This window comes from Lipotes vexillifer, unplaced genomic scaffold, assembly GCF_000442215.2.
Source record: "Lipotes vexillifer unplaced genomic scaffold, Lipotes_vexillifer_v1.1 scaffold426, whole genome shotgun sequence".
Taxonomy (NCBI): domain Eukaryota; kingdom Metazoa; phylum Chordata; class Mammalia; order Artiodactyla; family Lipotidae; genus Lipotes; species Lipotes vexillifer.
Genome location: NW_006779491.1, coordinates 1,594,079 through 1,613,440, shown reverse-complemented (window position 1 = coordinate 1,613,440; position 19,362 = coordinate 1,594,079). Strand labels below are relative to the sequence as shown.

General features: G+C 44.2%; 1 protein-coding gene and 1 non-coding gene across 2 annotated transcripts in view; one reads left to right on the top strand and one right to left on the bottom strand.

Annotated features, from left to right (window-relative positions):
• Positions 1 to 779: 779 nt before the first annotated feature.
• On the top strand, positions 780 to 852 carry TRNAE-UUC (transfer RNA glutamic acid (anticodon UUC)). The gene has a single exon. It is a non-coding gene; the product is annotated as a tRNA-Glu (tRNA).
• A 4,343-nt stretch (positions 853 to 5,195) lies between these two features.
• The window catches only part of BCL7C (BAF chromatin remodeling complex subunit BCL7C), a 35,300-nt gene continuing 21,133 nt past the window's right edge, over positions 5,196 to 19,362 (bottom strand). The window contains exon 6 of the mRNA XM_007452709.1: positions 5,196 to 5,396. Coding sequence (XP_007452771.1) covers positions 5,196 to 5,396 — 201 coding nt within the window. The remainder of the gene's footprint in view (positions 5,397 to 19,362) is intronic.

The following is a 19,362-nucleotide window of genomic DNA, read 5'->3' as shown; positions in this document are numbered from 1 at the left end:
TGCCACCGTCCCCAGCCAACCAGGCCAGTCTTGTCTTGCCCACATGCCCCGGCATACTCAGAGCCATAGACACGAGTTGCCTTTCGGTTTTCCCAACACACCACATTCTTGTCCACCTCTGGGTCTTTGTACATGTACCTACGGTTGCTTCTATGTGGAATTCTCTCAGTTCTCAGGAATATAGTAATTGTCACTTTCTCCAAATGGCCTTTGACCCCCTCCCCCCACCCAGTATAGATTTACCACGTTCTTTCATAGCACCCTGAACATTTCCTTCATGATACTTGTCACAGTTTGTAAGAGCTGGTATTTGGGGAGGATTGCTTGAGGTCCGTCTTCTCTAGTGGCCTGAAAGCTCCCTGAAGCCAGGGATCCTGTCTGTTTCATTCATGATTGTGTCCTCCACCCCTATTAGACCAGGCCCACTGCCAGGCACTTAGCAGACAGTTGATTAAACGATGCATTCTACCCTCCAAGTTCACCGCCAAACCCATGGCAGCTCTCAAAGCACACCCCCCACAGTCCCTCTCCAGCCCCAAGAACTGACTCAAGAGGCTTTATCTAGGAAGACTTCTAGGGTTCCTCGCCACTACACCAGTATTTGAAACTAGGAGGCCATGGTAAGGAGGAAGGGAAACTCAGGAGGCGAGGCATGTTAAGGGGGAGAGGATGAATTTGGTTGGGAGGCTGGAACGTCAGAGGGGATGTCAAGGAGGCAGTTGGCTGGATTGAGCTGGTGCTCAGAGGGGCAGTCTGGATTAGAAGGAGAGACGGGGAATTCCCTGGCGGTCCAGTGGTTAGGACTCTGCACTTTCACTGCCGAGGGCCCAGGTTTGATCCCTGGTCAGGGAACTAAGATCCCACAAATCGCATGACGCAAAGAATTAAAAAAATATAATAAAAAAATAAAAAATAGGAGAGATGACTGGCAGCTGAAACTGTGGACATAAAGATCTCTCACAGTCCTGTACAAAAGAAAAGAGTCCAAGGATGGGGCCCAGAAAACCTGGACTTAAGGGCTAAGCAGAGAAAAACATCCCTGGAAGCAAAGAAACAGTGTCCAGAAAAGTAGGCATAGTGTATGGGGAGAGAGAGTTGTTACAGAAGGCAAGAGAGGAGGCCACTTGAGGCACTAAATCCTATACGTCTGTGTTTCCTTCTTCCTTGTTCAAGCTCAGCATCTGGCACCCGGTGAGTTGAGGAAGCCTGGCGGAGGCTAAGGGTTTGGACTTGGTCTGAATCTTGACTCCACAACATATAGGCTATGTGACTTTGGGCGATGGGCTTAACTTTCCCAGACTCCAAGCCCTCAGCTACAGAACGGGAGTAATGCTAGTATTTACTTTATGGGGCTGCTGTCAGGATTACACAAGATCATCTTTGGAGAGCCCTTTGATTCGTGTTTTGTCCACAGTCTAAGAATGAATGAGCATCATAAGTGCACACGTGGCAGGAGCAGGATGCACTGGTTCCGGCTTATAGAATTGTTTCCTAAGTTCAGCCAGTAAGAGGGCTTCAGACAACAGTCAAACAGCCCCTCACCACCTTCTATTACACGCCCCCTTCTCTTGATTTGATCCCTATTAAACAAACCTATGGTGGGCAGGCTCTGTTAAATATTGTCCTTTCTCCAAAGCTTCCTTCTGAAAACTGGCTTTCCCCAAAGTGTGCCCACAGTCAGATGATGCTGGAGTTTGCCTACCTGATTGCAACTAAACCTTCTTTTCCAGGTAACCATGGTGACACTGCCTCCTCAACACAGCTACCTTCTGTGGGTACAGGTAGGTATTCTTGGGCTCCTTACTGGGAGAAACCACTGATGTCTGCCAGGAGCTTCTGGCCATCTCATCTCTGACGGAAAGGGAAGTGTGTGGATGACCATTTCACAGCTTAGAAAGCACTTCCACAGTATAACCTCCCTTTCATCCTCACAACTGCCCTGTGAGGTAGTAGATACAGCAGGTAATAACTATACTGGTCCACACACATCAAGCATTCACAATGTACCATGCTCTGTGCTAAGTGTTTTTATAGGTGATCTCATTTGAACTCACCAAAATCCTATGAAATGGGTTCAATCAGTTTTTCCATTTTACAGAAGAGAAAAAATGGGGCTCAGAGTGGTTAGACCTTGCCCCAGATCAAAGAGGTAGTAAGCAGTGGATTCAAACCTCAGACTGTCTGACTCCAAAGCCACACTTTTAACCCTTCTTCAGTACCGCCTCACAAAGCAAGCATGTTATTTCGCAGGTATCATTCTATCCATTAGATTGAAGCTCAGAGAGGTAAAGTGACTTGCCCAAGGTCTCACAACCACGAACTGGCAGAGCTGGAATCCATAATTGGATCTTCTGACTCTGAGGTTCCTGAAACCATGAAACTTCAGTGACTGGGCTTTATGCTATATAGGATAATTATTTCTGCAGCGTATTTGCCTTGCCAACCCTACTCAGCTCAGAAGAGTATTTTGATGCAGGAAGTCCTTCCCGACCATTTTCAGGAAATCTGTGTTTTTGTTTTTGGCTGCACCCCGCAGCATGCAAAACTTCCAGGGAAGTCCTGAAATTTGTGTTTTTCTGAATCCCAAAAACAATCAGTCAAGAAATTGGGGGCTTCCCTGGTGGCGCAGTGGTTGAGAGTCCACCTGCCGATGCAGGGGACACGGGTTCGTGCCCCAGTCCGGGAAGATCCCACATGCCGCTGAGCGGCTGGGCCCGTAAGCCATGGCCGCTGAGCCTGCGCGTCCGGAGCCTGTGCTCCGCAACGGGAGAGGCCACAGCAGGGAGAGGCCCGTGTACCAAAAAAAAAAAACACGCACCTAGAGCCCATGCTCCACAACAAGAGAAGCCACCCAATGAGAAGCCCGCGCACCACAACTAAGACTAGCCCTCTGCTCGCCACAGCTAGAGAAAGCCCATGAGCAGCAACGAGGACCCAAAAAAAAAAAAAAAAAAAAAAAAAAAAAATTGGGAAAACAGGAAAAACTATTATAATTCTCCTGTGAGAACGAATGCTTAACAATAAACATCGAGGAATTCCTGGTTTGAAGGAATACAATTATGTCAAGTAAAAAGCACGGCACAAGAATGAAACGCTGACAGAGTCCAAGGTTAAGGTAGACATTTCTGGAACTTGGGACTGAAGTACATAGGAGATAAGTGATCACAACTAATCAGTCTTTTTTTTTTGTAGCTGTTGCCATGTAAAAAACGTATTCGTGGGAATTCCCTGGCGGTCCAGTGATTAGGACCCCACACTTTCACTGCTGAGGGCCTGGGTTTGATCCCTGGTTGGGGAACTAGGATCCCACAAGCCACCACAAACAAACAAATAAAAAAACGTATTCGTGGCCCTACTTGTTGTTAACAGTGAGTCATTCTCACAGATCAAAATATTAACCTGTTTACATGTATTGTATATCTTATACAAATCCTATGAATGATGTTCTGAGAAGTAAAATGTTTTAGAAACAAGTCCTTAAATTGGCAATTTCAACACATGGTTCTGTGTAGTGTAGTTGATCTTGTTGAAGGTTTAAACATTTTGTTATCCAAATACTACCCAGCAGTGTTCTCTGGTATTTTCCTGGTTTTGAATATTTGCTATAGCCTACAGTTCTTTGTAACTACTACTAAATGTTTATTTCTTATTTATTAAAAAAATATAAAAAGCTATAAAAATACAGAATAACATGACTTCAGGAATTCCTAAGAATTCCAATTTTTCAATCCCCAATCCTAGATTGATATGTGTTGGGAATTTAGAAACCTTAGCCCAGAGAAACTCGATGACCTTCCTAAGCAATCCAGTGGGATGGCAAACTGGGGAGAGGCCATCTTTCTTGGCCTCCAGGAAGATTCCACACAGAAGCTGGCCCTGCCGCAGAGCTTCCCTGGTCAACATCCCTCCAAAGGCAGAGGTCTGAGAAGAGGTCAGTTCAGGGAGTCGGGGGCTGAGCCTGAAGCCTTGACCTTGGCATATGGAATATCTCTGGCGTCTCAAGTTGCATTTCAATCTTGGCACAAATATTCACTTTCATTCCTGGGAGTATCTGCTCACTTTAGTATAAAAAGTGCTTTATGTAATTACCACGAGAAAAATGAATGCTTCATAAGTAGATGTCCTGTCAAAGCTGCACCCTTCACTCGTGTACCGGCAGGAGAAGCAGCGCCGTGGGGCGGGCTGTGGAGTCGGGCAGGCGGACCTGGGTCTGAATGCTGGTTCTGCCACATACTGGCTGTGTGACTTTGGGCCGGTCCCTTAACCTCTCTGAGACTTAGTTTCTCCTTCTGTAAAATGCTGATAATGAGAACCCCAATGGCACAGGAGTGTGGTGAGGATTGAATGAGGTCATTCCCATAAATCACAAAGCCTGGCACGGAGTAAGCCCTCAACCAATGGGAGACGTGATTATTTCGTAGTACGATGGGCCCAGCAGTGGAGTGGGCAAGCGAGAACTCGGTGACGTCCATTGGAACCGTGCAAAGGGCTCACTTGCCCCGGGCCTTCTCCAGGTGGGGTCTGTTGGGGCGGCTCAGGGTTGTGCCAGAAGCTTCGTGAGCTCCCCGCCAGCCAGCCCAGGCCACCTTCCGCATCCCCAAGTGGGCGAGGCGGGCGCCTGGGCGGGCAGGCCTCCGAACCCGTGGGCTCCTGGGGAACTGGCGAGGCTGGCCCCGCCGGGAGGTCTTGCTGCAGGTCCTCCAGGGATCAATGGAACCCACCCGCAGGGGGGCATCCGTGGGCCTTCAGGGAGGCAGTAGGGAGGGGGTGGGGAGATGGGCGTGTGATGCAGGGTCTCTGCGCTTGTGCTGCCTCCCCGGGCCTCAGCCTGAGGCTGGGCAGAAGCCCGGGCGCTTCCCGTGCAGCCCCTCCCGGGGTGGAGGCCGGGCGCGCACCCAACACTCTGGACCCTCTGGCTGCGATGCGTCCTCAGGCACTCGATGTGGTCTGATTGTGCCCGAAGCCCTTCCCACACTTGGGGTGTCGTTGAGCCCGCTCTGAGCGGGTGCCGGTGGCGAGCCAGATGGGTGCTGTGGCCTTAGGTTCGGGTCAGGCTGGGGCCACTCGCCCCCGATGATCCCGCGGTGGCTGTGGAGCTGGGAGGCTCTCTGCACCCTCGGGGGGCACGGGTGGGTGGCTGGATCTTGGGGCAGCCAAGGGAAGCCTAAGGGCCTCGCCTTGCCTGGGGAGCCGGCTCACCTCCCCTTCCCCTGGGGGGTCGTCCTCGGTGCCCTCGGGGCCTTGCTTCCTCCCACGGGAGCTCTGGGGTCCTGAGGCACCGCAGAACTGGGCCGGGCGTTTGTCCGGAGGCCCCTCCTGGGAAGGAGCCGCCTGAGGGGCTCTGTTTTCAGGCCTTTCTCGTGGAGGGCTCTCCTGGTCATCCTCACTCCTGAATCCTGCAGTGAAGAAAGAAGAAGCTGTAGTGTTTTCTTTTCTCCTCACCCCAGCCAAGACCAGGAAGACCCTGCCTTGGGAGTTCTGAATGGGGCAACTTGGTGGAAAGTCTTTGTAAACGATGTATTTCTGACAGCGGGCAGAGGTGGAGGCCGGGCCCTGTGGGAGCTCAGTTTCTGAAATTTGATAGAGCCGGGCAGCTCTACACTTATTTTCAGTGTGATTTCAGGCAAGTTACATAACCTCTTACAAAGTCTCAGTTTGTTCAGCTATCGGGTGGGTAATAATAGTTAAGGGCAGCATCACGGTAGCTACAGACTGTCAGGAAGGCAGGGCACAGCAGCGATATGTTAAAATTGGAAAGATCAATATTAACCTGTAATGGGGACTTCCCTGGCGGTCCAGTGACTAGCACTCCACACTTTCACTGCCGAAGGCCCCGGTTAGTCCTTGCTTGGGGAACTAAGATCCCACAAGCTGCCCCGCACAACAAAAACAAAAACAAAAAACAAAACAAAACAAACAAACAAAACCCAAAAAAACCTGTACCTAAAAGAACACTTCTTTCTACCAGGTGAGGTCCAGTACCCCGCTACTAACTCTCATGTATACCCCTAATGCCCAGATGTTGGTGTCATATTATTTACCATTAAAATAACCAGGAGTCCTAGGAGGGTAGTGGATTCCATTTCTTGATACAAGAAAAATCAGGATGGGTCTACAAGCATCCTGTTGAGGCCAGAAAGCAAGGATATTTTCAAGGATGTCAGGGGTAGTGTTACAAAGAGAAAGACGCTAAGTAAATGGACTGCCATTGTCCAAGCTGTAACGATTTGAGCACCCTAAAAAATATGACGATCGTTATGCTTAAGGGAAATATCTGGAAAAGGCTGTGAGACCCTAAGCTACCCAAAACTATAGTTAATATCAAGTCTTCAAAAAGGTAGTTGTACTACCTTTCTTAGATAAAGAAAGGTGATGAGAATAGATATGTATAATTTTGATGCTTTTTATAAGTAGGAGAGTGTTAATATATGGAAATTTTGTTTCTTCTATTCTTCCTCTATTTATAAGGCATAAATAGGAACTCATTTCTATCTGTGCAAGGAGGAAAGAATAGACCCAGGGAACTGTGAGTCCAGTGACCCTGGAAGAACAGGGTTACCATGACTGGACAGCACTGATGGATACATATAGTAACCAGGTAGGAAATTTCAACGCTCTATTCCTATAGGATGATATACCCATTTGTCCTGATGAGAACTAACTTAAACACACTGTCTCATTTCCTAAGAGATGATACGCAAAGGAGCTTTAAAAAATACCGATCTGGGCTTCCCTGGTGGCGCAGTGGTTGAGAGTCCGCCTGCCGATGCAGGGGACACGGGTTCGTGTCCTGGTCCGGGAGGATCCCACATGTCGCGGAGCGGCTGGGCCCGTGAGCCATGGCTGCTGAGCCTGCGCGTCCGGAGCCTGTGCTCCGCAACGGGAGAGGCCACAACAGTGAGAGGCCCGCGTACCGCAAAAAAAAAAAAAAAAAAACGATCTATAGGTCTCATCAAAAAGATCCCTGGATTCTATGATAAGCGATTAACATTCAGGCTATCTAAAGAACTCCCACAATATAAAAACAATAAGACAAACAACCCGATGGAAAATGGGCAAAAAACTTGAAAAGACACTTCTCGAAAGAACATACACAAACTGACCAGCAAGCATATGAAAAGATGCTCAACATCACTAATTATTAGTAAAATGCAAATCAAAACCATGAGATGCCACCTCACACTCATTAGGATGGCTACTATTAAAAAAAAAACAAACAGAAAATAAATGTTGGTGAGGATGTGGAGAAATTGAAACCCTTGTTCACTGTTGGTGGAAATGTAAAATGGTGCAGCTGCTATGGAAAATAGTATGGTGGGCCCTCAAAAAAGATCCAGCAATTCCACTGCTACTGGGTATATATCCAAAAGAACTGAAAGCAGAGTCTCAAAAAAAATATTTGAACACCCATGTTTATAGCAGCATTATTCACAATAGTCAAGGGATAGAAACAACAGATGAATGGATAAACAAAATGTGGTATATACATGCAATGGAATATTATTCAGCCTTGAAAAGGAAGGAAATCCTATCTGACACATGAATTAGCATAGGCCCGTACTTCTGGCCATTTCTCATGCCGGACATAGTCAACAGCCAAAATGCACTGCTCGAAGTTCTGTCCACTGTGAGGATTTTTCTTCACCACTGTCCTCCAGGTTCACCCAGCTGGGGACCGGGGGCTGTAGCTGTCCACTGTCAGATCATAACGGCCTATCATCCAGACTCATCTGTAAACAGGCTTGAGTCTTCATCAGTCAGCTGGGTGTAAGGGACACCCCAGAAAGTCATAGCCAGGGATTGAGGGAGAGAAGACCATGCAACAGGAGCCACCTGGTCCTGTAAATGGCTCGCACCTTCTGGACCTTTCCAAGCCTGGTCTCTTATATCAAGTGATGATGGATTGCTGCTGTGCACACCCAACCTCCTGGTTGGGTTGGTCAGACAACACCCCATTCATGATGAGAAGCTCAGGTTGCATGGTCACCTGATGTTACCTTGTTAGGTGTTCAGTTCCTACCAAGTCCCAATAGCAAGCCAGAGACTGTTGCTGAAAAGCAGAATAGTTATCTATAGAAAAGAGCCTACACTTATCAAAAGTCCTATGAGTCTGTGCTTTGATTCCGCTTTTGGTGCTTGCTGGAGTATCACTGGCTCTGGGGGAATCATAAATACCAAGAGATAGGGCAGCTGTAATGCAGCCTGAACATGTCACAGAGCCTTCTCTTGCTCTTGTCCCTACTCAAAACTGGCACCTCCCAGGTGACTCTATTGATGAGATACACTGCCTCCAAAATCCAAATAGGCCTACCAGGCACTGGGCCTCTTTTAGGGGGAGTAGGTTGTATGAGGAGCAATTTGTCTTTCACCTTGGAGGAGATACCTTTTCATACTCTAGGCCACTGCATCTCCAGAAACTTCACTGAATCTTTAGTGGGGCTTATCTCCCACTTTCTAGTTTGCATATGTCTTATTAGGGCAATTAAAGTACTTGTTACTTGCTGCTCATCAGATCCAGTAATGTTGTCAATATAGTGGACCAGTGTGGTGTTTTGTGGGATGTTAATGATTAAGATCTTTGCAGACTCTATTACGGCAGAGCGGAACTGACAGAGCCCTGAGGCCACCTGAAGTTACATGGTGGCCTTGCCAGCTAAAAACGAAACCACTCTGGTGGACCTTGCATACTGGTATGGAAGAGAAACCAAGTTGATAGCTGCATACCAAATACCAGGGGAAAGGTACTAAATTTGGGACAGCAGCTGCAATTGGAAGTGTCACCTGATTAAGTTCATGAAGGTCCACTGTCATTTTCCATCTGACTCCTGCACGGGCCAGACTGGTGGGTTAAATGGGTATGTGATAGGTCTCACTACCCCTGCTTCTTTCAATTCTTTGGCATGAATCTCTGCACTTCTCCCAGGGAGGTGGTATTTTTACTGGTTTGCTGTCTTTGTAGGAAGTGGGACTTTCACTTAGCCCTCCTTGCCATATTGGTCCCCAGTCTGTGGGTCAGAGACCCTATGTGGGGATTCTGCCACTATGACAGTTTTCAATTTATTGCCTCTCAGCTCCAAATTCAGGCTCTAGTATCTGCTCTGAGATACTGGACTGGACTATTTATGCATTTCTCCTGGCAGTTAAGCTTTGTCAGTAGAGGGCGCTAGAGGGACATTGAAAGAGGAAGGGGATGCTTTCCCTGGCTCTGGTCCTGTTGAGGTTTGGTTTTTTCCTTGCGCTTGCTGCACAGTTTTGCAGGGCCACATCCAGTGGTTCCCTGCCTTAGATGTGTGTGAGTGAGGAGTCCTTTGAGGAGCTCGCAACCCCCAACTTGCAACCACCTTGCCGCACCCACTCTACCCCCAAGTGGTCACCACAGACCCCAGACCACAAGCTGACTTTGCAGTGAGTGGACTCTTGATATTTCAGACTTCTTTTGCACCTCACGAGGCTTTCTCTAGCACTGATCTCCGGCAGAGCAAGCTTTCTCCAACACTTGACTTTGGTAGCAGTCTGGTTTTCTCCAGCACTCTGCTCTTACCGAGTGCACTTTCTCTAACGACAACAGTGCTTGATTCTTGGTGCAGCTTTCTCCAGCACTGGGCTCTCCCTGATTATACATCTAGCTCTTGACTGCACAATGGTATGACTTTATACAGTGCTTGATCCCTGTACTGGCAAAGCTCTCTCCAGCACTGGGTTCCTGTACAGAACACTGCCTACAATCTTGGTTCCAGCAGTGCTGGAACCCCATGAGGGCAAATTTCATGCATGACATGAAATTTCATGCATGACACCCCAGAGGGCAAATTTCCAGGAAGTCCCATTGGTGAGGCAGTCAGCGACTTCTCTGCCATGCCCTTTCAAGTGAAGTCTGGATCTCAGCCTGGTGGGAGAGGACTCTTCCTTGGGCTCTCTATCTCAGTCCTAGAGAGAGTAGCTGATCTTAACACCTCTGTTTCTGTATTCTTTAGAATTGTCTTTAGCTCTAATTAGCCAATTCCCTAATATTCCAATCCCCTGTTAATAATTGTTTATGTTAAACCTTCCCATTGTGGCTTCTTTCTCCTGGTTAGACCTTGATTGATATAATAATTGGTACTGGGATGGTCCCAGGAGAAAGACTCACAAAGATGGGATTTTGCAATGATATGGTCATACCCTTGAGTTTGAGCACAGTGCTGAGCTCCTAACCAACGGGAAATGGGATGGTAGCAATCCACGGTATGCAGTGGCATCACAGTTAATCAAACTGTCACCTGTGGTTGATTGTGATAAGGTGCCAACTGAAGCTCATGCCTTGGGAGCCCAGCTGGCTGCTGCCCTTGACTCCTACAGCAGTAGTAATGACTCAGACCTGTGGTGTAGGATGGATTCTTTGCAGTGCACTTGGGTGATTACAGAGAGAAAATGACAAACTCGGGTCTCTTGACTTCCAGCACAAGTCACAATCTGAGAACCGGGATACTTACATGACAGTCCTAAAACTATCTTTTAATTATGTAGACCCAGGGCTGATATCGCCAAAAGTCAAACACAAAATTTAATTGTGTAAGTTGATGATTTCTAAGGACAGTTGAATTCACACTCTTATCAAACCTGTCATGGGAAAAGTAGGGTATCAATCAGGAAAGAATAAGGTCCAGAAATTCGGAAGGGTGCATCTGGTTGGAATCAGATGAAGCAGACAATATTGAACTCCCAAGTCATTCTGAGTCTCCTTTGCCGGTGGAAATAGCTTGCTCTTCTGTGTCTGATGAGAGTAGCTGTTCTCTGTCTGAAAACCCTGTGATAACCTCACCTGGGGCAAATGCCTTGAAAGGGGGTGCTCATTCCACTCAAAATTCACCACAACTACCCTGTTGCCTCTAAGCCTTTAACAAGGGTCAAGTCTCAACACATTTCAGGAAGACAGGTACACACCATGATCCAGGAAGAAACAGCTTTTACACATCAAAAGAATAGCAACACACTGCTAATATGTTGGCAGAAAACTGAGGAGTGTGTGAGAATGGATTCTAAGGGTGTCAGACCAATGAGGGTAGAATATAACACTAGATAGGGCCACACTCACTTATATGGGTGTGTTTACTAAAGATCCCAGATTTAATGTGCTAGCTCACACACCTGAAGCTGGCACTGAGAAGTTACTTGGTTAGCTGACTGAAATTTAGACCTAATAGTGGTCTACATTTAGTGAAGCTGAGATACTAGAATTCTCCTGGCATCCCACAGAAGAGAGAATCCAAAGGCTTGGGTGATAGACTGATTTATCATGTGCAATCTGTCAACTGCATTCAGTGAGAGGACCCAGAGACAATTCCTTTGCTAAAACATTGAAGGGAGCATCTCCATGCTTGAAAAGCTCTCTGGTTATTCTTCTTTGTAGGCCAGGTATGACTGTAGGGGGCATCACCATTTATTTGGACTCCCTGCTATAGGTGGGTATCATGGGATCCAGGTAAGGTGGACACATTAACTGTAGAGGGCAGCAGGGACCACCAGGCAATCTGATTTCTTGGCTAGCAGAGATCTTTGGCAATGGTATTTGTTCACTGTCCCTAGCAATGAAATAAATGGGAAACCTACTCCACTATTGTTGGATTTGTTTCCTTCTTGACCTTCTATCTAGTTATTTCATCCATTATTGAAAGTACAGTATTAAAGTCTCCAACTATTATTGTTGAATTGTCTATTTCTCCCCTCAATTATGTCAGGTTTTGTTTCATGTATTTTGGGGTTCTGTTTTTAGGTACTTATATGTTTATAATTATTATGTCTTCCTGAGGGATCAACCTTTTTATCATTATAAAATGTCTTTTGCATTATAAAATGTCTCTCTAGTAACAAGTTTTGTTTTAAATTCTGTTTTGTCTGGTAATTAGTATAGCCACTCCACATCTCTTATAGTTGCTTTTGCATAGCATATCTTTTTTTATCCTTTTACTTTCAACCTATTGATGTCATTGATTATAAAGACAGCATATAGTTGGATCATGTTGGTTTTTTAAAATCTATTCTGCCAATCTCTATCTTTTGACTGCAGTGTTTAGTCCATTTACATTTAATGCAATTGCTAATAGACAGGATTTATATCTGTCATTTGGCTATTTGTAATTTATAATTCTTTTCTTTTTTGTTCCTATGTTTCTCCACTACCACTTTCTTTTTGTGTTAAATATTTTCTAGTATTCCATTTTAATTCCCTTGTTTTATTCTGTTCTTTTGAGTTACATTTTTAGTGGTTTCCCTGGGAATTACAATTAACATCTCTACTTAAAACAATCTAGTTGGGCTTTTCTGGTGGTGCAGTGGTTAAGAATCCGCCCGCCAATGCAGGGGACACAGGTTTGAGCCCTGGTCTGGGAGGATCCCACATGCCGCAGAGCAACTAAGCCCACACACTACAACTACTGAGCCTGTGCTCTAGAGCCTGCGAGCCACAACTACTGAGTCCACGTGCCACAACTACTGAAGCCCATGTGCCTAGAGCCCGTGCTCTGCAATAAGAGAAGCCACCACGATGAGAAGACTGTGCGCCACAATGAAGAGTAGTCCCCACTCACTGCAACTAGAGAAAGCCCGCACGCAGCAACGAAGACCCAATGCAGCCAAAAATAAATAAATAAAATAAATTTATTAAAAAAAAAACAATCTAGTTCATGTTAATACCAACTTAATTTCAGTAGTGCATAAAAACTTGCTCCTATATAGCTCCCTTCTCTCACTTGTCCTTTGTGCTATTACTTTTATTTTTAAATTAATTTATTTATCTTTGGCTGCTTTGGGTCTTCATTGCTGAGCGTGAGCTTTCTCTAGTTGCGGTGAGCAGGGGTTACTCTTCGTTGTGGTGCGTGGGCTTCTCATTGCGGTGACTTCTCGTTGTGGAGCATGGGCTCTCAGTGCGCAGGCTTCTGTAGTTGTGGCTCGCAGGCCTCTGTAGTTCTGGCTCACGGGCTCTAGAGCGCAGGCTCAGTAGTTGTGGCGAACGGGCTTAGTTGCTCTGCAGCATGTGGGATCTTCCCGGACCAGGGGTCAAACCTGTGACCCCTGCATTGGCAAGCGGATTTTTAACCTCTGCACCACTAGGGAAGTCCCCTTTGTGCTATTATCGTCATACACGTTATGTCTTTATTTATTACAAGCCCATAAACACAGTTTTACAATTATTGCTTTTTGCAGTTGTCTTTTTTTTAAATTATTATTATTTTTATTTTATTGGGGTATATTGTTTTACAGTGTTTGCAGTTGTCTTTAAAATATAAAAATTATAAACAAAATATATTTATACTGTCTTTTCTATGTACTTATATAGTTTCCATTATTGATGTTCTTTATTTCCTCATGTGGATTTGAGTTACTGTCTAGTCCTTTCATGTCAGCCTGGAGGAGTCCCTCTGAATTTCTTGTAAGGTAGGTCTGCTAGGAACAAATTCTCTCCATTTTTGTTTATCTGGGAATGTCTTAATTTCTCCTTTATTTTTTTGAAGGATTGTTTTGCTGGGTATAGATTTCTTGGTTGACAGTTTTGTTCTTTCAGCACTTTGCATATGTTATCTCACTGTCTTCTGGCCTCCACAGTTTCTGATAAGAAGTTAGCTGTTGATCTTATGGAAGATCCCTTGTACATGATGCTTTGTTTTTTCTCTTGCTGCTTTCAGTATTCTCTGTCTTTCAACAGTTTGATTATGATATGTCTAGATGTGAATCTCTCAGTTTATCCTACTTTGAGCTTCTTGGCTGTGTAGATTAATTTTTTAATTAATTTATTTTATTTATTTATTTTTGGCTGTGTTGGGTCTTTGTTGCTGTGCATGGGTTTTCTCTCGTTGTGGCGAGTGGGGGCTACTATTTGTTGCAGTACACGGGCTTCTCATTGCAGTGGCTTCTCTTGTTGCGGAGCATGGGCTCTAGATGTGCAGGCTTCTGTAGTTATGTCGTGTGAGCTCAGTAGTTGTGGCTTGTGGGCTGTAGAGTGCAGGCTCAGCAGTTTTGGTGCACAGGCTTAGTTGCTCTGTGGCACGTGGGATCTTCCCGACCAGGGCTTGAACCTGCGTCCCCTGGGTTGCAGGTGGATTCTTAACCACTGCACCACCAAGGAAGCCTCGATTAATTTTTTAAAAAATCAAATTCAGGGAAATTATTTCTTCAAATACTTTTTTTCTTTTTTTTTGGCTGTGTTTGGGTCTTGGTTGCTGCATGTGGGCTTCCTCTAGTTGCAGTGAGCAGGGGCTACTCGTAGTTGTGGTGCATGGGCTTCTCATTGTGGTGGCTTCTCATTGCAGAGCATGGGCTCTAGGTGCAAGGGCTTCAGTAGTTGCAGCACGTGGGCTCAGGAGTTGCAGCACGCGGGCCCTAGAGCGCACAAGCTTCAGTAGTTGTGGCTTGTGGGCTCTGAGCACAGGCTCAGTAGTTGTGGTGTGCAGGCTTGGTTGCTCCGTGGCATATGGGATCTCCCCAGGCCAGGGATCGAACCCGTGTCCCCTGCATTGGCAGGCAGATTCTTAACCACTGCACCACCAGGGAAGTCCCCAAATACTCTTTCTGCCCCTTTCTCTTCTCTCCATCTGGGACTCTCATTATATGTATATTAGTACATCTGATGGTATCCCACAGGTGTCTGGGGGCTCCATTCCTTTTTCTTCATTCTTTTTTCTTTCTATTCCTCAGACTGAGTAATCGCAATTGACCTGTCTTCAAGTGTGTTGATTCTTTCTTCTGCCAAGTCAAATCCTCTATTGAGTCCTGTTAGTGAATCTTTCAATTGTACTTTTGTACTGTTGAGCTCCAGAATTTCTATTTCTATTTGAGATATATATATATATATGTATGCATGTGTATACACATACATACATGCACATTTTTAATATAAATATAATTTTTCTATATGCTTATTAATAGTCTCTGTTTGGTGAGACATCATTCCCACACTTCCTTTTGATTCTTTAGGCGTGGTTTCCTTTAGTTCTTTGAATATATTTATAATAGCTGATTTAAAGACTTTGTCTGATAACTTCCTCAGGGACAGTTTCTTTTGACTCCTTTTTTTCCTTTGTATGGGCCATACTTTCCTGTTTCTTTGCATGTCTCATAATTTTTTTTATTGACAGTGACGTTTTAAATATTATAAGGTGGCAACTCCAAAAATCTGATTCCACCCCTCCTCAGGCTTTGTTGTTGTTGTCGCTGCTGTTTACGAACTTTCCTAGATAAATTCTGTAAAGACTGCATTCTTTGCACACGGCCACTGAAGTCTGTACTCGATTAGCTTGCTTAGTGGTCAGCTAATGATTGGACAGAGATTTCCTCTAATGCCTTCAACCAATAAATTTCCTAGCCTTTTCTGAGGGGCTCTGTGTGTGTGTGTGTGTGTGCACAACACTGCTTTAACTTCCACTTCCTGCTTGCACAGAGCATCAAGGTCAGCTAGAGGTAAGAGCTTAGGGTCTTCTCAGGTCTTTCCTGAGTGCATACAGTCCTACTCATGCTTGTGACCTTATAGGGATTCCCAGGAATGTGTCAGGGCTTTTCAAAGCCCTCTATGGATATTTCATTCCCTAGTTTTTCCTTTTAAGTTTTTTTGTGTTTTTATTGGTCCAGCCTCTTTTTTTTTTTTTTTTTAACATATAAACTGTATTAGAACATTCTCTCCAAAAATTAAGCAACATTTTGTTTTACAACGTCCTTTGAGATTAGTCAAGAGGAGGTGCTATTCTCCAATCCATTCAGGAGAGTAAGGCTTAAAGAAGTCATATATTTTCAAAGTAAGATTAATGGGAGGAGAAAGGGAGAGGGGTCTGTGTGGGAGGAAAACACCAGACTTGTTTACAAAGACCAGCAGCTGAAAACATCTACAAGATTCCAATGATGATTTAAATACACAGACAAAAGCACTCACAAAATCATGGGCAATGAAAAAACCCAAAGGTGTAATTTCTGGAGAATCATATGCTGAAGTGACTGAAGTCTGGAGATAGGCATTGATGTTTTTAACACTGAATTAATCAGTTAATTCAAAGATTACAAATTCCAGGGAAGGAGAGAAGAAAGAAGACAGCTGGTTGTTCATATGGGTCATCTGTAAGGTACATGTGCCTGATGCAAAAAATAAAAATACAAAATGCAACCGTAGTATATTTGCTAGAAAATGCCATCAGAAATTCTTAGGCTTGCACATAGTTTGCTAACCTTAGCTCCTCACAGAATCAAAATGTAATTACTTACTAGTAAGGGCACTGGGAAAGGACCAAGAAATACGAAAGCATGAGTTTCAGGGGTGGTTCTAGCCCTTGTCTTGCTTTGACTCCTTAGGGAAATCCCTTAATTTTGGTGTTTCAGTTTCATCATAGGTCAAATGAGGATGGTGATACCTACTCTACCCAGCTATATTCCAGCGCTGCTGGGGATAACCCCTGGCATGCTATGGTGGCCCAGGTTGGAAACACAAACGCAGCCATATGATTCTGAGCAACCCTTGCATCTTGCGTGTATGAAGGAAGGGTCTTAAAACATTTTACTAGGCTTCCAGGGAAGCAGGGAAACTTCTCATTTACCTCTTCAATCAGTTACCCCACTATACTCTGCAACACTCACTAAGAATTACCTTTAAAAAAAAGTTAAAAGGAAGAAGAAACAAATGGTGTCCAGAAACTTAACTGAGTACATGTGTGTGTGGTAAAAATTCACTCTGTAAGTTTATCCCATGTACCATTTTCTCTACCACTATAAAGTTTCATTGGCTATATTTTTTGTTGCTGAGACAATGTAAAAATATATTTTATTCATAGTTTTTAGATAACTTTTCAGAAAACTTAATTACGGTTTAATCAGAGCTTTATGTTTCCTGACTAAGTATATTGTTACATTTTGCTGTTATAGTTAGCAGTCGTAACAGAATCAGTATGTTTGAGAACGTTATACAATACATATTTTCCAAATACACTAAACTTGTTAAAATGCTATATTGATTGTGCCCTAAAGCAAGTTCTAATTTTGTCTGAATATTTTTCATTTCATTATTTGAATTCACAAAACAAAAACCACAAACTCTGCTTTGAGCAATAATACTGTACATTCCTTTTCTTTCTTTTATAATACTGACTAGGAAAAGTATGGAAAGTTTAGGGTCAAGAGGATAACATAATACAAAGTCACACTTAAAAATCAAAGTAATGTTTAAAAAAACCTGATGCCTAATACCCACAGCCCAAGTCGCTATTGCTAGTTCCCCCTCTAATTTAGTAACCTGCTCCTCCAATTCAGTTTTATTTCACAAATCAGAACCTAAACTTATTTCACTCCAGTAAGGCAGCAATTTAACAGGAACATGGTCTCTTATATCAAGGTAACCAACGACAGAGCAATGAAAAAAAACTGTGGCAGAAAGTTATACACAGTAAATGCCTTTTGGACTTTCTGGTGAATTATTTTCCCAAAAAAGCAATTTAAGTAAATACCCTAGATGCTATGGTATACAAATATTTGCTTGTGCTATATGCCAACCAAGAGCCTATAATTTTCTAACACATCAGACACTGTAAAATAGCTAAAAAAAAATTAATGTGTCTTATAAATCAAGAAATGCACCATCTCCACTAGCACAACCATACAATTAATCTAGGGATTCAATTACTAAATTCAAAGCTTTTGATAAGTAAAGACCTAAAGGATAGACCAAATAGCAAGTTATGTTGCAATAATTCTGTCAGCCAAGTAATGGTTGCTTTAACATCAACTAAAAAGCCTTTAAAATGAACAACTAGAGGTGATGCATCACTGACTTTCAGGATTATATATTAATTTATATCTCACATCCAAAAATAATCTGGGTTCAAAATTAGGAAACTTAAGAGTGTGAATGGCAAACAGGAAAACCCTGGCTTGAGAAGCAGGCCCAAGTACTGACCCTAGGTGTCAGAACAAATTAAAGGTGTACAACTCGATGTTTTGATACTGAGTTCTAGTCTTTTTTATTTAAATTATTTTATTTTTATTTATTTATTTTTGGTTGCATTGGGTCTTTGTTGCTGTGTGCAGGATTTCTCAAGTTACGGCGAGCGGGGACTGCGATGTGCGGGCTTCTCACTGCGGTGGCCTCTCCCGTTGAGGAGCACGGGCTCTAGGTGAGCAGGCTTCAGTAGTTGTGGCACACTGGCTCAGTAGTTGTGGCTCGTGGGTTCTAGAGCAAAGGCTCAGTAGTTGTGGCACATAGGCTTTGCTGCTCTGTGGTATGTGGGATCCTCCTGGACCAGGGATCAAACCCATGTCACCTGCACTGGCAGCCAGCCTCTTTTTTTTTTTTTTTTTAATATTTATTTATTTAGTTAGTTAGTTGGTTGCGCCGGGTCTTAGTTGCAGCAGGTAGGCTCCTTAGGGAGTTGCAGCATGTGGGCTCCTTAGTTGTGGCACATGAACTCTTAGTTGCAGCATGTACGTGGGATCTAGTTCCCTGACCAGGGATGGAACCTGGGCCCCCTGCATTGGAAACACGGAGCCTTAACCACTGTGCCACCAGGGAAGTCGCTAGCCTCTTTTTTTTTTAAGTTTTTATTTTTTAATTTTTTGGCCGTGCTGCACAGTTTGCAGGATCTTAGTTCCCCAACCAGGGATTGAGGTCCAGCCTCTCGTTACCCAAAAACTGGTATCACCATCTCAGGCTGCTGTGATATTAAACAATGGCCACTGATTGTTTTAAACTAGGGATGTTTCAACATATCCCTAGGGATATGGCTGTAGCACAGGGAGAGTTCTGAGTCGGGTCAAATAAAGACAAACTCTGAGAATAGAGCTTTTCAGAGAGCTACCAAACAGAGATACTTCTCTGGGAATGGAGCTGTTATGGAGATTCAAACCTGTTCCCCCTCCTGTGGCTACTAAGCACTGGTTTTCACAATTCCTTTAGTTGTGAGGCTTTTAGTTTTCAAGGTTTCTGTGAACCTGTGAATAGGAGAATGGGACTAAGGCAAGTTACAACGGCACAAAGTTCACTGTTCTCACTAGGACACAGCTGTTTTTCTGTAATAAATGCTCCTTGGGTTGTAGCTAGGCTTTGGTTAATTTTCAGAGTTCTGAAAAAGCTTATTTTGACCATTTTAGCCAGAGTTCTTGTTTTTATGAAGGAGTGAATTTTCAGAGGTCCTCACTCCACCATTCTGGAAGTGTTTCTCTTCTGCTTGATCTACAGGAGAAACCCTAGGTCTGGTAGCCAAAATTCTGATTTGAGTTGTCACAGTGGAGAATCATAGACTGTCACTAGTTCACAGACCCAAGTCAATCACAGACCTAGAGCCACTTAACTGAGGGTGATGCCAAGTCTCCTTGAGGAAGGACCTTGTACCATTGCTGCAAGTATTCATCATAAGT